Consider the following 16926-nt stretch of genomic DNA (forward strand, 5'->3'; position numbering starts at 1 on the left):
AACAAAGCTCTGGTCAGAAGCATTTTTTATAAAAAGCTTTAACAAAATTAAGTATTTCTGTACATTTTGAATGCAATCTAACTTTCCAACTCAGAAAACGAAAAACGAAAAAGTGCCAAAAGTCTTCTCACATGGCTGAGCTGCTTTGCAATATACTTCACCACTGAAGAATACAAATATGTATAAAGTAAACTATGATGCAATCTAACTTTCCAACTCAGAAAAATGATAAAGAGCATGAACAAAGAACATGTAAAAACAAGTGCAAAATTTGCACAATCTAAAATGAGAAACTGTAACTGCAAGTAACAAAGTCTGAGCCATGGTAAAGTGTTACATTGAACACCAAGCTGATCAGATAACTCCCTGGTTGGTCTGAAGTCCTTCTATCTCCAGGATCTGTACAAATCGGCACATTATGCCAAAAGTCTTCTCACTGGGTGAGCTGCTTTGCAATATACTTCACATTGTTAGAAAAGGCTCCAGAAGGCCTTGGGGACATCAGTATCAGGGGCTGGAGCTGGACAGGCTCTTTCATCAGCACTTCTCCTTCCCTTTGCCAGCCAGGACCTCACATACTGTTCCGGATTGAACTGTCCTAGTGATGGTCCATTACATTTAATGAAAACCAGGCTGGACAGTCGGCTGACAGAGAGAGCATTCCTTTTTGCAGTAAGGATATCGTTCATGCAGCTGAATGCCCGCTCACACTCACTAGTGGAGACAGCGATGGTTCGGACTGCTTTCAGTAGAGGCTCCATGGCAGCAGGTGTACGGGATGCCCTGGTTTCCTTGTATTCGCGAAAGCCTTGAACAGTCTCTCTTCTGTCCACTTTCAGCACTTCGCACAAACGTAGCACCTCTACGTCCCCATACTGTACGTCTAACTCCTCTTCAGGCCAACTTCCAGGATGGATAACTTTCATGTCCTGGATTAGCTGATTGTCCCGGGCCTCCCGGCCATGTAATGGGATTTCTCTTGTGCTGACATGAGAGGAGGTTGTGGAAGTCATTCTGTGTCTCAGATTCTCTACCATACTGCGGAAAAAACTGACCTGCATGAATCTGTACAAGCCTGCCATTCTCACGCAGGGCAACACCCTTGAAGGACTTCTCAGCTAGAGCTGTATGAACTGTAGTCATGTGTGGGCCAGGCATGGTGACCATGGATTCAAAAACTCGTATTTCTCGAGTTAAGAGCCTATCTGCTGTAGGCAGTGTCATCTCTCTTTTTTGGAGTTGCCGAGAGAGGTCGCTGAGCTCTGTGAGCGCATCGTACATCAGTCCCAGATTGCTGACAAACGTTGCAGATGTGAGCACATCATCCAGGCCCTTGTACTTTGCTCTGTCTCTGGAATCCCTGCTCGTGTCGTTTGCAGCATTTGTGAAGTGATCATGAAGCACTCGGTAGTTTTCCCAGACTGCTCTGACTCTCCTTTCACTTGAAGCCACCCAGCGGATGGACAAAACACGCCCTATCACCAGGAGACGCTGTCCGACTGCTTGCGCACACTGCGCTAACTGCCTCTGATTTTTGGGGGAGGCATGGAACAAGGAATAGAGTTTGTCAAAAAAGATCTGGAAATGATTGAGCCCTGAGACCTCCTTGACCACATCCCCAACTGCCAGCTCTAGACGATGATTGGAGCAGTGCCACACAAACAGGCTTGGGAATTTACTACACAACTGGGTAGCAACGCCTGTTCTCTTCCCTAGCATGACTGAAGCCCCATCACATGCAAAAGAAACGAAACACTGACCTAAAAAGTCCTCGTTAAAATCTCTTCCAAGACACTCCATTAACGCCTTTGTGATGTCATCAGCCGTTGTTCCATCCAACTCGATCAGCTCCCAAAAAAACGTTTCGGGCTCAGCATCAGCTAATGCTGAGCGTAGACACACAACAAGCACCGTTTTACCACTAATAGTGGTAGATTCATCGACCAAAACACAGAGTTTTCTTTGGTTTTCTGTAATGTCTTTTGCCATTTTTTTCTTCAGCTCATGAGCTATGTGGTCGATGATTTCGCCACAGGTTTTATTGGAGTGCAAAACCCTGCCCACGTTCAGCCCATTCAGTTTCTGTACATTCAAATCAATTGGCATGTCTGTGAATGGCCGGCTATGTTTGCCAATTTTATATGCCGTTCGAAAAACTCTGATAGTGGTGTCTAATTCGGATTTATGCATAGACTGCACTTGATGTTGAATAGTTTCACGTGAAGCAGATGTAAGGATGTCAGCAGCTTTTACATGGGCTTGTGATTCTTTATGTTCTTTGATTTTTTTTCTCAGGCTAGCTTGTTGTTTGCCCTTGTCAACACCGAAATGAGACACTGCACACTCACCCCATTCAGTTGACAGTTTCAGTCCTTGTCCAGTGTGTATTCCCAAAGATTTGACATCTCTGCATATCCGACATCCTAGCTTCTTATCTTTAAGAAGGAGCCATGCATTGGTCTTGCAAAAATATTGCACCTGGTCCGTTGTCCAGCAGTCAGGTGCATCGCTTTGCCCGGTGTTGGTGGTGGCAGTTGCGCCAGCAGCAGCTAACGTTAGAGGCTCTGGAGGAGGCGGCGGAGCTAGTGCTAATGCTAATGCACTAGAACTTGGAGCAGGAGGATCAACCAAAGAAAGCTCCCCATCAGACACAATTTCCAACACAGGCACAGCATTCTCTGTATTTGAAGTTTCTTCCGGCGACAACCGCTGTCTTTTTGCACTTTTATTAATCCACGCTAACATTTTAGAAATGCTAATTTGTGACGTGACTTGCTTTCCTTCTCTCGGGGGCGTGCCTGCTCTGTTCTATCACTCTACATAGCCACCCACTGGGTGGGAGTTGCACTGCATAAACACAACACACGTGCATCTAGGTATGTAAATTGTAAAGCATTAAAACATGGTTTTACTAACAGTTTTCAGTATGTTGTTACTTCGGCATTATTATTATTATTATTATTTTGAAACGTGTATTACTATTAAATCACGGTCAAATAGGTTAATTTTGACATAGTCGTTTCCACCACAGTATGTACATGGAGAAGATAAGCCCCCGCCCCCTCTCCAGCACGTTCTGTTTGAATGACAGGAGTAAACAGCTGACAGCCGCTGTGAAACTCCAGCGGTTTAGAGCGATGAGAATGTCCGTTCGGCACCTCATGACGCATCTACTGAGTACCGGGCGGCTGTATATATATATATGGATGTATAATAAGAACGGCGGGAGAGTGTTGAGTACTGGCACGGTGCATGAGTACCGGAGTACCGCCAGCATGCCGGTACTGAGCAAGAAGTGCCGGTACTCCATGGGTCAGAACCAGAAGTGCCGGTACTGCGTACCGGTGAGTACCGGCCCAATTCCAGCACTGGTTATGAGTGAGTTTCTGTGCAGTAAAGCGTTAGCATTTTTTCGCTCGTGGCTAATTCAGAGGCAGAACGTTAGCTTTGTGGGTTTAAAAAAAAAGAAAGAAAGATCAGTTAGCTGAGTTTTTTCCCGTTACATGGATATAAAACATTCATACTTTATTGAATATTAAGATGCCCTCAGACGCTGCTTCCTGCAGATGACGTGTTTTTCCCCCCCGGTATCGGGGGGGCGGTGTAGAACAGGTTAATAAGTCTCCCCCTGGCCCACCTACATTTCTCCAGGCCCACCCACACAATAATTCCTGGCTACGCTACTGCCTCAATCATCTCACCACGGCAACCACAGCAGGAAGGTCAGTTGTAATAGAGATAGCAAAAGGCTTGGTAGGTTATCAGATACAGAATTGTGTGTGTGTGTGTGTGTTTGTTGTATGTGGACGGGGGATGGTGCTGACAATTGAGTGGAGGATTCTTATGTAATTCTCCCTTTAGGTGGCAGAGAACAGTGAGAGCAGCAGCCCACACTGAAGACTGGAGAAGAGCCTGTTTGCTAATAAGCTGCAAGTGAGTATTAGTAGTTAGAAACGTTTTTAACAGGCTGTTGGACCAGGAGGAGTCCAGATGTAGCAAAGCGTTAGACACAAATCAATGTGACAGCAAATTTAAGTTCCTGTTTTGCACTAAGATCCATACACACTGACAACACCTAGACTACTAAAAAGTATGTTCCCATACAAAGAAACTGAATTGAAAGAAAGAAACAACTACTTTCGGGGGAAAGTTAAAGTTAAATTTGGACATTTTACAAATACAGTTATAATCGAAGTTTGTGTAGAGAGGAGATTGGGATGGACGGATGTGCTTCACCATGGGGATCGCTGTTAGTGACCTATTTTAAACGAAAAGTAAACGCTTACTCATGTAATAAATGTACTTAATTTAGGCCAAAAAAATCTTTGACTAAATTTCACCAAGTAGTTTTGTTGCCTTTTTGTTTTGTTTCAAATCAAGTTAAAGGGGCCCTATTACGCTCATTTTGAGGTTTCATGATTGTATTTTGGTTCACTTACATGCACAAAAACGTCTAACCCAGGGGTGCCCAATAAGTCGATCGCAAGGATAGTGTGGGTAGATCGCATGGCATTGAAAAAAAACAAAAAAACAATTGTTGGTATTGTTCAACTAAAATTGGTTACGCGGCTGGCAATACATCAAACTTGCACACTCATTTGAAAAGGCATCACCCGAACGTGAATATCACCGGTACCAAAAGAAAAAAGACTGAAGTGCAAACCCAACTCCCGCTAGCATTTAAGCCTCCACCACTCGCAAAAAGTTCAGACCGAGCCAAAGCTATTACAAACGCCAAATATCCTTAGGTTGCCATGTTAGCAAAGCGCTACCTGGCTGTGTCTGCTACCTCTGTCCCTAGCGAGAGGGTGTTCTCCACAGCAGGAGACATTGTTAGTGCCAGCAGATCTGCCCTTTCGGCAAGCAATGTGGACGAGTTAATTTTTCTTTTTTAGCAAGTCCTAATGTCAAACTAGTACAGTACAGTCAAAGTACAGATTATTTCAGTTCATCGAAATGCTGCACTTTAATGTTTTTTATTTTTCAGTTTAAGATTCCCCCTGTAATAGATGCAAAACATGTGATGGAGCATTACTAACCTGACTCAGAGGGTTTGTTTCACCAAACCATCTAGGAGAGCTCCATTGGAAGCCATTTGGAAAAGTATTTCAAAAATACTTGGCAGGTGATTGGATCAATCTGTCTATCACCTTCTATCATGGGCCACTTCTGATTGGTTAACAATGACTGGTTCATGTGGAGCACAGCACTTCTGATTGGTGTGGATGACTGAGACAAAAGAAGAACCAAAAAATAAATAAATCGCAGGCTTTGCGATTTCATAATTGCATCATTTCATAATTGCATCATTTCAAATTGCGATTTCGATTTAAAATCGATTAATCGTTTAGCCCTAGAAGAAATACAATTCCCTCAATTGCGAATGAAGCTTAGTTGTATTGGAACACCATTTTAAGATTAGCAGACAGCAAACACATACTGCCACACATAAACCTTAAAAAGGAAAAAGAAAAGACGAGCCAGGCTAAAACCAAAAAAAGCCAAACTAACAAACACTAGTGTCCTAGGGAAGCTGAGAGGCTGTGAGGAGAGTCAGATGAGCTTTAGTGAGGGAATGACTTCCACAGGCTGAACTCCATGCAGTAGCACCTCTGACATTTGTCTGGCTGTAGCTGACAGCAGGATGAGCACCGCTCTAAATGTTAAGCACCTCCAGCTGAGCCTCCATGTTAAGGGCTATTGTTGACTTGTACCGAGGGAGGTTTTTGGATAATTTATGAAAAAAGCATAAATGACCTGCGTGTAAACTTTATCCGGCTCAAAACATTTCAAGCTGCAATATAAAAAGTACAAAATACAAGTTTTCTGACTTCTTGCTCATTTACTAAAACATTTTTGTAAGTTCTGGCACAACTCCTAATCACATAAACACAATCACTTAGTTTACTTACTCCTCACACATATCATTAAGAACAATCTGTTCTAATTATTTAAGCACTGCACACAATGAACATGTGTTCATGCTGTCAGTTTAGGTTTAAACAAAAGATGACAACAGGTGCTCAGAGTGGAGTTTAGACACGACTAAAGTTGCTTCATATGACTTGGAGCCTGTGTAAAAGTTTGTGAAACCACAAACAAGCCAACTGTTAACCTGGGTTATGAGCATGTTCAGCAACTTTGGAGGGAAAAAAAATCACATTAAAAAAGGAAAATTGTTCAATTCCTTTGCGCCCACCCCCTTGTCATAAGATATGGATGTCCCGTAAGGTTATTTGTGTTTGCTGGGATATGAAGTGCTCAACTGGATTAAAAACATACTGCATATGTTTGGAAATCTGTTTCCCTGGGCGTATGAGTGGAGTGAGCGAGCGTGAAGCAGCAGCTTGCGTCTCCTCCAAGAGAGAGGGCAGACACTCTCATCATTAGCTGGGCTACAATGTGCTCCTCTACCTGCTCCAATCTGCACAGCCAGGCTCCTCTCTGACGCCAGACAGATGTTCCCAGCACAAGGTGCAAAGTACGGAGAAGGGAAACGAGAGTGAGCAGGAGAGAGGCAGAAGAATGGAAATATTCAGCAGAGTACACAATAAGAGTTTAATTATGAATAATACCAATGCTTCTTTGTTCTCACAATGAAGCTAGCTGTGGTTCGTCTGGCCTTTGGGAAAATGTTTTTGGCTTCCATATGGGGGCAGCTGTCTGTCAAAAAAATAAACGCTTAAATCATAACATCCCACAGTAGGGATAATTACAGGATAAAGAACAATGCAAATGTGTATGTTTATTTGCAATAGGTATGTTTTAAAACAGACTCTTTGACTGCAGAGGTTAAATAGTCATTTCAGGACTGTGTACTATCATCTGCTGCTGCTCCGAAACTAATCACTAATGACTGTTTAATTCATTCTCTATTGTTTACAAGCCAAAGGAGATGTGACATGAGGAAGGACAACGCTTTAGCTAGGTGTCGGAAGAGTGTCGGACTTCATGCCAACAATTCAGAAGTCATAAAGGGAAACAAACTCTGAGTTCTCTAACGAGTTCATCGTGGCCTTCTTCTGAAAGCAGCACATTTTTGTTTCCTTAGTACTGTAAATACTAGTATTTTAAACTTGAGATGAATCCTGAATAATTGTAACTAATCACAGGTGTTTATAGTGATTAACGCAATTTAATTATTTTTAACAATTGACAGCAATACCTTTTTTGTTACTGAACTTCTAAAAACATCCACTGAAAGACTGAAACTACTGAATATTGTCTGAGAACTCACAAAGTAGTGTTGTCTTGTCATATTACAGAGATGTGACTTACATACATTAAGGACTGTTCTGGATGCACTTTTTGAAGATAAAACACATCTTAATATTCCTAAACATCTACCGAAAAGACCTGTAGAAATAAATATATGAAGAGCCATTACATTGGTTGAAACATTGTATTTCTTCATTATAATCAGGCTACACAAACAATACTGTTTTGTGGGGGGGTTGACTTGTCGATGTGGGGAGTTAGGAACAACAAAGAGACCCCTTTTTTAGTAAAAAACATTGAAGGAAATGCAATAAAGGGTTACACGCCTAATAGTTTGCAGTTAAAGGAAATCTTGAGGTGTGGAGCAGACGATCTCTGCAGGCCGCAGAATTCACAAACACAAAGCCAGCTGGTGTGATACCATCACAATACTTCACTGTTTGTATTTGCCTGACCAGCAGTGAACACAGCTCTGCAGCCCCTTTGGGAGCTGCTACAACAGAGAAGGATGTTAAAGCTTACAGGTCCCTCATGCACCATAATAACGAGCACAGCAACTGTCCAACTGGCCTTCAATTAGCCGGGGAGCTAACAAACATGAGGGCTTCCAATCCAAAGACCGTATTGAAGAAATTAGATAGAAAACGGAATGAGCACAGCTTGAACAGATTAAGACTGATCACCAAACTCTTGTTTGTTTTAATAAGATTGCTGCTATCCAGAGGTGGAAAAAGATTATTTACTTAAGTAGAATAACTTATCTTAACACTGTAAAAAATACTGAATTTCAAGTAAAAGTACTGCAATGAGAATGGTACTTGAGTAAAGGTATTTAAGTACGATTAAGACAATGTACTAGGAATAAAAGTATTATTTGGAGAAAAAATGATATAATACAATTATATATTAAATATGTTTACGCAAAAGCAGTATCTTCATATTTAAGAATCTGGAACTACGAAATATATAAAATATAGTTAGCAAAGTGGGTGCCATTCATTTTTCTTTTAACCCACTCATCGTTTTAGTTACTTAATTATAAGTTGGATGGTTTAATCAATACCAAATGATCATATTTTAAACGTTTGTCAGAACTATTTTGTATCAAAACCTGAATGTATAAAGTAAATCAATCTGTAAAATAAATGCAGTTGAGTAAAATGTACTGAATTGAATTCCAAAATGAAGTAGAATAGAATAATAAAGTAGTATAAAATGAAAATACTCAGCTAAAGTACAATGTGTAGAGTACTTCAGTAAATGTACTTAGTTATTTTCCACCACTGCTGCTGCTATCCCACCCATCAGATCCTTGCCTTGTGCTTCTATTCTATATACGCAAATAAAATAAATGTATGTAATGGAAAAAATGTTTCATTTTTACAAATTGAGGCAAACTGTCTGGGAGATAAATCCTCAGCAGAGTAACTTCCTACATCATAAAAAGTAAGAATAAATCCATATGAACCTAAGGCTACACATCAATATTTAAATGGGTTTTCACAGCGATAATGAACACCTTGGCTTTTCTCAGAGCAGAAAAGAGCTTTAGCTGGGGCACACTCTCGCAAGTTCATATTGCATCATTTGGACTCACACACTGCCAAAAGTATAATGAGAGAATAAGTATTAACAACTAAGAGTAAGACCCAGTGCTGCATTTATATAAGCCGCCTCTATTCAGTTACTAATGATTTGCTTGTTACAGTAATCATCGCTGCGAGACCATACCGGAACATCTGCATTGATTCAGACTCTGGGAGCGCAGAGAGGGAGGGAGATGCTCACAATCTGGATCTCAACTTCGAGAGCGAGACAACAAGCTGTTGATGGTTATTTTGGTAATTGTCCATAATTGATGTAAAACACAGAGTGCGTTGAAGAAGATTCTGAATGATGGTTTCTGTAGCTTGAGAGGTCAGGGGAAATGGACAGTTGTGATGAAAATGCACAAACATCTTCTAATAATGTGAGTTTTAAATGCAACAGGACAGCTGGTGGGAGCAAATGAGACACCTAGCAGCAGTTTACTCTTAACTGATGGAGTAAATCGTTCTTGGCAGTCGAAAGCAATGATGTCGTAAATTATACAGTACATCCAGTTAAATGCAAGATTTGACGTCAAACATTAAAATATTATTGTTTTACACATCCAGCTGGGCAGTAATTGTGCATATTTATCAATATGTTGAAGCTTAAATAGATGAAGTTACATAATGTAATGTTTAATTTAATGTATTATATTGTGCACACACATATGCCAAGCACACACTAAAAAGTACAGTTGTAGTGGTTAAACATTTGACTTTACAGCCAAGATGTAGTAACATGGCCCACACATAATACAATTTATTTTAACATTATTAAAGTGCTACAAAAATGCAAAGTAGTTCTTTCAAAAAAAGGTTTTTCCTATATCAATGAGTTAGTTCTGCAAAGTCTTCAGTTTAAATTGACATTAAGATGAAGGTATTACATCCTCTCTATGTAATCAGCCTAACACTTAGATTACATTTTTCTAGTTGCTCTCACCTTTGTAGGGCAAAAAGGTCCATAGAATTTTATATAAAAGATCAAATGTAATCCTCCTGAAACAAGTTCTAACTTTAAAGGCCACCTATTATGCAAAAATAACCATGTGTCCCCTTTGTGTAAAGAGATTCTGAAAGTTTCAGGAACAAAGATTGTCTCTCTTTTTGTCCTGATCCATTTCTATAAAAACCTGTCTGAAAATGAGCTGATCAGATTTTGGCCACTTTATGATGTCATAACGATTTGTTGGCTTGTGTAACCGTTAGCCAATCAGCAACCAAGGTAACCCCCCCCCCCACCTTATCACCTGAATCTCCACCTAGAGCACCTTTATGTTCTTTGTAACCAAATATCTCTCAGAGGGGCGTGGGGAGGGGCTCCTTGTTTTCATCTAAAGTAACAGACAGAGAATCAGCACTTTTGAAACAGGGCTGAAACAGAGAGGATTATGGGTAATGCTGCAATGATCTGTTTGGTATTTGGAGCCAAACACTTCAGAGACATGTTTTGTATATATCTGAGAGCTATAATATATTGATGAAAAACAGTATAATAGGTGACCTTTAAGAATCATGCATCGAGAAATACTCAGCACAAATTTAGAAAACAGTTGCCTGTAACTATACAGTAGCTAATGCTCAATGCTGCTTCACATAAGGCTCCACACTGCAGTTGTGGATGAACACTATATGTAATTGAGACAGTGTACAGTATGTGGCAACAAATATCACTCTCTCACTCTGTGTTTAAAGAGGGTTTTGGCATGGCTGACACAAAGTGAGGAGATCCTGAGCACATGTTTGGATAAGTGAAGAGCGAGCTACATAATTCTGCTCAAAGCAAGGTGAGTGATGACTCTATAACACAAGTCCAGAGTGTCCTTGTTCTGTTGCCATCGCTTCTCTAATGAGACCTCTCTGAAGAACCAGAGTGAATCTCCAGCACCGCGTGGCTCAGTCCAGCTTGACCTCGCTCCACTCTCGGTAGAATTAAAGAAATCTTCTACCTTCTTGACTGTGGCTATGGATAAAGAATACACACTAATTATAGAAACATCTACGAACTAGGGCAAAACTGCATGACCTTGGACTAATGAATATATATGAAGAGAAAATGGCTGCTGCATCTTGTGCTGTTTGACGAGCAGGGATCAAAACGCTGATCCGTTTGACATGAAAGGGCATGACCTCTGACTTCAGCGAAATAAACTCAGTTTTCAAGAACAACCAACACATTGACAGAAATAACAATTGAAATGCTAAACATGTCATGTACAAGCTTCACTAAACAAAATAACAGAGAACCAAAAAGTGTTTCTTATCATATGTCCTCACTAGTTTAGTCTCTATTTTGAGTTTTATATATATCTGCATTGATTCATAAACTGCCCTACATTGCTTTCAAAATCTGCCCTGGAACAAAAACCAATGCATTCACATGGACCCTTGAAAAAACAAAACGCAGGTTGTGGGATGTCACCTCGCCACCCCGGTCAATTAAACACCTCCCACTACAGGTTGGCTTCACTCAAAAGGCTCATTAACCCTTCTGACCAACCACCAGTCACAATCAGAAAAACATCCGTCACATTGGCCAATCCCTACATGGGCAACGCAGGTCAACACCCACACAAGTGACAGGGAATTGAATTGCTGGAGAGAACGTGGTTTGTCCGTGCACTTGAAAGACATTTGTTTATTCACAGCGGGCCACATTGACTTGTTTTTTTGTATATAATTGATATGCGAGTGATATGAGGTAAATATTCTTCCAGGCAAGCATCAATGCGGTTGCATAAATCATCTCTAAAGCTGAATCACTACATTTTAAATTCAAACCCATTGAAAGGTTTACTAAAATAAATATCCCAGATACATCACATTTTGAAATCAATGTGGCATTTACTTTAAAGTACAACTACGCCTTATGAAACTAAACGGGAGCAGCGATACATCTGAAGCGTCTTTGTGTGCTTGTTTTTTTTCAGACCACTAGTCTTAATCTACTGGGTTGATCTCCCGGTTCCCGCGGGATTATAAAATGTCTGCAAACCTCAAAATATTTGAGGCAATCAACAACTCAACACGCATTTGGCGTTAGAATGCAAGAATGTGAAAACACACAAACGAATGGATAAAAAGGAGTGAAATATGAAGAGAAATAAGGGGGATCGGAGCGGTGCCCATTTCGGGGGTGTAAAATATGGAGAAGTGTGGATCATTGGGGGAGCTGCTCTGCCTGGGGGAACAGATGAAGGGAGGACACTCTGCCAAGATCTCTCCACTGGAGGGGGAGCTGAGGGACTGCAGCTCTATGGGAGGAAGAGTGTGCGCCTCGCATGCTGCTCTCCTCAATCTCAGTCTCACACGCCTGCATCGACACGTCGTCCCAGGCTCTCGCAGCAGAGGGAAATTGCCGCTGACAGGGCCTTGCAAACTTTCACAGCCATTTAGAAAGACTTACTCCCACACTTTTGTCACAGGCATTTATTGCACAAGATACATGATATGAAACATTTACATTTTTTGAACTTGGCATCCCTTTTTTTTTTTTTTACCAAGTTAGGCTTAAAAACCATTCATAATTTTTCAGCCTTGCGATCGGGCCCCAGTGCAGATGTAAACACAAGACATGCCAAGTGAGACCCCGAGATAATGAAAATGCAATTTTCAAGAAAGGAAATCCAAATGCTACTTCGTAAATTCGGGCTCCAAATCCAATCATGCTGTCCCGTGTTACTATCACCGAAGTACATGAGGCTGTCTTAAGTGAGATCAGAGGTTATTGTTCTGTACCTTTACGTCCACGAGCAGCCAGTGTCTCCAGAGAGCAGAGGTTGGTTTGGTGCGGCTTGGAGCATGAGGATCAACCATCACCAGAAAATAACTCTTCTTCTGCAAACAGAAGGGTTTTCACATATTATTATTCTAAAACAGACAAAGTGCTTAACTTCACTACCACACACGGTGAGATTGGCCCAGAGGAAGTGAAACAGTAACATCAGTAGCTGATCCCTTTTGCTTTTCTAAATGCAGCCATGTGCTGTTCGTGCATCACTTTGCCCAAGGCTTGAGAGCCATCTCTGCAGCTAACAACACTTTGTTTAATACTTCAAAACAGAAGCTTCATTTCACTTTCTTAGCTTTCACTTATAGTAACTAAAGATGCTGCAAAATGTGATTTTTATTGTGTATTATTGTGGATATTTTTTAAATAGTTACTTGATTTATTGAGTGGGTACACAAAGCTGGGCAACAGTTCATACCAGAAGGTTGGATTTGCCTTTTGTTGGCTTGACGCATTATCTTAACACTGCCTTACTTCAGCTGTCAAGGCTGAAATGTTGCTTGGAAAACAAAAAAATACATGTGGCAATATTGTTGTAAAAAAGCTTGAAATAAAACTGTTATTAAAAGGTGACGATATACATGAGAAAGTGTTGTGTAGCCATGCTGAACACCAAGTACAGCACACTCCTATTGCAAAAATACAGCTATTTTCTTCTGTTATTCCCTAGACTTCATATAATTACTGTGACATCAATAAAAATGACAAGATTTTGGATCGGATACAAAATCTTCTCGTTAACATATTCGCTGTAACTTTCTGCCACTTAACCAGTATCTTTGGACCCCTCAATCTGTCAATAGATAAAGCGAGAGAAAAAGCATCTTAACTAACACTTGATTATTGGACGTTAACTTGGCGGCTTAACTGCTGGAAAATCTTCATTCTGTCTGTCCCTAAAAGTTAGAGAATTATGAGAGCAGATTGAATTATTGCGAGAGCACATTTGTCATCCCTGGTCCTGTGCCCAAAATCTGCCAGACCATATGATGGGCTTTTTTTATTTTGTTCACTTCCTCTACAAACAGAGACATTAATCAAGGCTGTTTCAATCCACGATGTCCTCTTACTGTATATATATATATATATATATATACACTTTCAACTGAAAACCATGATGATAATACATTAAAAACAGATGCAGCGTATCTTACATTCCTACGCTGTCTGCCAACAACACGTCTGTGAAACATTTAATAGAATCAAACGCTCGCATGTAAACATAAACCTCAAATTTATGTTTGTTGTGTCTTATCAAGACATTCTTAAAGGCCTCTGAAAATTATCGTAAGCCGATGTTCTTGAATGAGATAAAGAAATAGTCATGTATTTTTCTGCAGATGCTCAGTTTTCAGAAGGATTCTCTGCCTACCTGACAAGCAGTAATACGCGTAAACAACTAAGCCTAATAATAGGATAATACTGTAGTCTCAGCGATAGTGCCTGCAGGTAGCATCCAGACACACCAGCAACAATAGAGCCTCCTCCACAGCCTGTCAAAAGTGACTCTATATCAGTGACCCCCCCGGGCAGCTTACCAACCATGACCTGTTGCCTTCTCAGGAGTTGTAATCCTCATTTGTACATATTTGCTACCAGGCAAATACACTGTGATAATGTAGTTACACTAATATTCAAGTCAGGCCCCGATGCATTCAGAAATAGCATGGTTTCAAATACCACACACACACACACATGAAATGAGAGCATTTAATTTCAAAATGACCTCCAGTCACAATTATCGCTGAAAGAAATAGCACTTTATTGCATATTTCACGAAAGTTACCACGGATGAAGATAAACTGAATAGGACAGGCTTCCCAAAGCCAAATTTAGAACAAAATTAAGTAGATTTCACATTAATTTCCATCAAAAACAACTGAAACATGGTGTATTTATGGTGGGCACCAGATTTCAATGATTTATGCACACATTTTGTGCTTGAATTTCTACCTGTAAGAATCTGGCGGGTCCAGCTGGCTCGGGCAGCAAATAATACAAGAGGCTCCCTCCATGCTTGCACTTCACACATTGTGGCATGTACCCTTCTCTCTTACATGGACACTTTTTCTCTCCATCTGTCAAAATCCACATTAATTACGCACAGATATGTGTGAAAGACTCCAGGGAAAAACAGATGCATATTCTGCCATCTGAAATAATTTATCATGGCTTGAACAAACTAAATGTATATAAAAACTGGAAACTGAAAGGAACACATTTCCTAAAATATGTTATGAGTACTAACCACTTTTAGTAATGAGATAACATTTGAGCCTTCATGATCATTTGAGATTTAGATCTGCTGCAGTTTAACAATTCTCTGACCAATGACACATCTTTTTTAAAGTTGTATGTCAGACAAAGCTATTAGTAAAGAATTATTTTAATGATTTTCATAAAGAGAATTCACTTTTTTTTAAAAAGAGTTAGAGGTCAGCAGCCCACTCTTTTGAACTCGGTAATGCTATCTAAAGGACTTAGAAAATATCAGAGAAATCTGATAGCAGAAGTGAAATCTGGGTAGGTGTCAGCCACAGACCGCAGAGCTTCATGGGGTTATACAGGAGGTTTCTGGGTGTAGGGTGTGGGCTGGAGGTGGGGGAGATTGAGCCAGCGTTCTCCTGGGATTAACCTCCCACTGCCTGCTTTGATCGCTGCAAAACGGCCCGATGGGAACACACTTCAGACACCAGGCGGCTGGAATAAACCTGCAGCCCACTGGTCGTCTGTATCACCTCACCTTTGGCTGCCAGAAAACTCCCAGCTTCATATTTTCTTTAGTTTTTCCCTTTCAATAACCCTGAACAACTTGCAAATATTGTACTCACACTGACTCACTTTAATTACACTTTCATTTTATTTAAAGGGCACCCAGTATGCTTTTTGGGTTTTCCCTTTCCTGTAGTGAAAAACTATTTGATGTGCATGTAAAGGGTCTGCAGAGGCTAAAATCCCAAAGTTCCTTCCAGAGGGAGTTTCTCTCCCACACACTGCCCCCCTGCCTGAAACGCCTACATTGGACTCCGTAACATAGTGACATCACTATGTAACACAGGTGCTTCTATTGGCAAGCGTTGCAACACATTGTACGTGATAGGCTAAGGGGGCGGGACATCTCTAAGTGGTTGACCAATCACAACAGAGCCGGCCAGCTAACCAATCAGAGCAGACTGAGCTCTGGTTTCAGACGGAGGGTGAAAAGAGGTGCTGCATGAGAAAAATAAAGAGCTTAACATTAAAGGAAGGAGACATGTCACAGGAGAGGAACTAACTACAGCTATGAAACCTGTGAGCATAATGCAACTACTATGCAACTTACTTATATGGTATGATACATTTTAATATTCTTGTTTTTAGAAGTAGGTATTATAGAGTAATTAACTTATTCTGTATATTTTATATTGTGTAACATTTGGATAATATTTTGCTATATTTATTTTCTACTGATGATAAGTATACATTTACAGTTTTTTTATTGTATTCTATAAGTCTTTTTTATTGTAATGATATGTTTAACTAATGTGTAATGCCTGTAGACAAGCTGCTGTAACAAAGGATAATGGAAGTATATCTAATGTACTCCAATTCACTGTTATCTCTGGTCAGTGGTGTTGAAGAAGGGAAAAAGTGAAGAGCTGGCTCTACAGAGTTTAAAGGGGGAATCACTTGCAGTACACATGTTTTGAACTCAATACCTGTTCATGATTATGTATCATAGAAATGCAGGTATCATTTTTCTAAAAAATGTTTATATTCCCAAACAATGACATGAAACTCCCACTCCGTGTCAATAGGAGTAGACTATTTGCAAAACAGAAGACGGTGTAGAACAAAGGCGGAGGAATACCAGTGTCTCTGAGGATGTGAACTACTGGCTTACCTTTGAGTGAACTCTGCTGGGGATGAGAATCAGAGAGATGTCTAATCGCTGCTTTCGTATATCTGCCTGGGCTATCGAGCCCCGCTCTGCTAACTGATGACACCACGAAGGGCGAGAGTGAGTTAGCGAGAGGGAGGGAGGGAGGGAGGAGAGGCCCCTCGGCGAGTTTACAAGTTCATACTTTATCCCTGACCCAATACCAAACAGTGTCATCGGTGCAGCTGCCTATTAATATACCCATTGCTTTATCCTTCCCCGTTATACATCCACGTCAGCCGCTGCGCACAGAACCAACAACGTTTCATTAAATGGTCAACTGTGCTCACCGCTCGACCTGGGGCAACGCATCGATCTCAAATCCCGGTTTAAGTAGCAAAAATATTTGAACTCGTTTGGTAATTAACAGGTATCTGTGTTGTGATTAAGACACAGCGATGGCTTAGCAA

At 40.6% G+C, this 16926-nt stretch overlaps 1 protein-coding gene across 1 annotated transcript in view; it reads right to left on the reverse strand.

The window, feature by feature from the left end:
* Positions 1-16926, reverse strand: part of LOC117561005 (phosphatidylethanolamine-binding protein 4) — a 61854-nt gene that overhangs the window by 26800 nt on the left and 18128 nt on the right. Inside the window, exon 2 of the mRNA XM_034238169.1 lies at positions 12546-12644. Coding sequence (XP_034094060.1) covers positions 12546-12644 — 99 coding nt within the window. The remainder of the gene's footprint in view (positions 1-12545; positions 12645-16926) is intronic.

This window comes from Gymnodraco acuticeps, unplaced genomic scaffold (assembly GCF_902827175.1).
Source record: "Gymnodraco acuticeps unplaced genomic scaffold, fGymAcu1.1, whole genome shotgun sequence".
Classification (NCBI taxonomy): Eukaryota; Metazoa; Chordata; class Actinopteri; order Perciformes; family Bathydraconidae; genus Gymnodraco; species Gymnodraco acuticeps.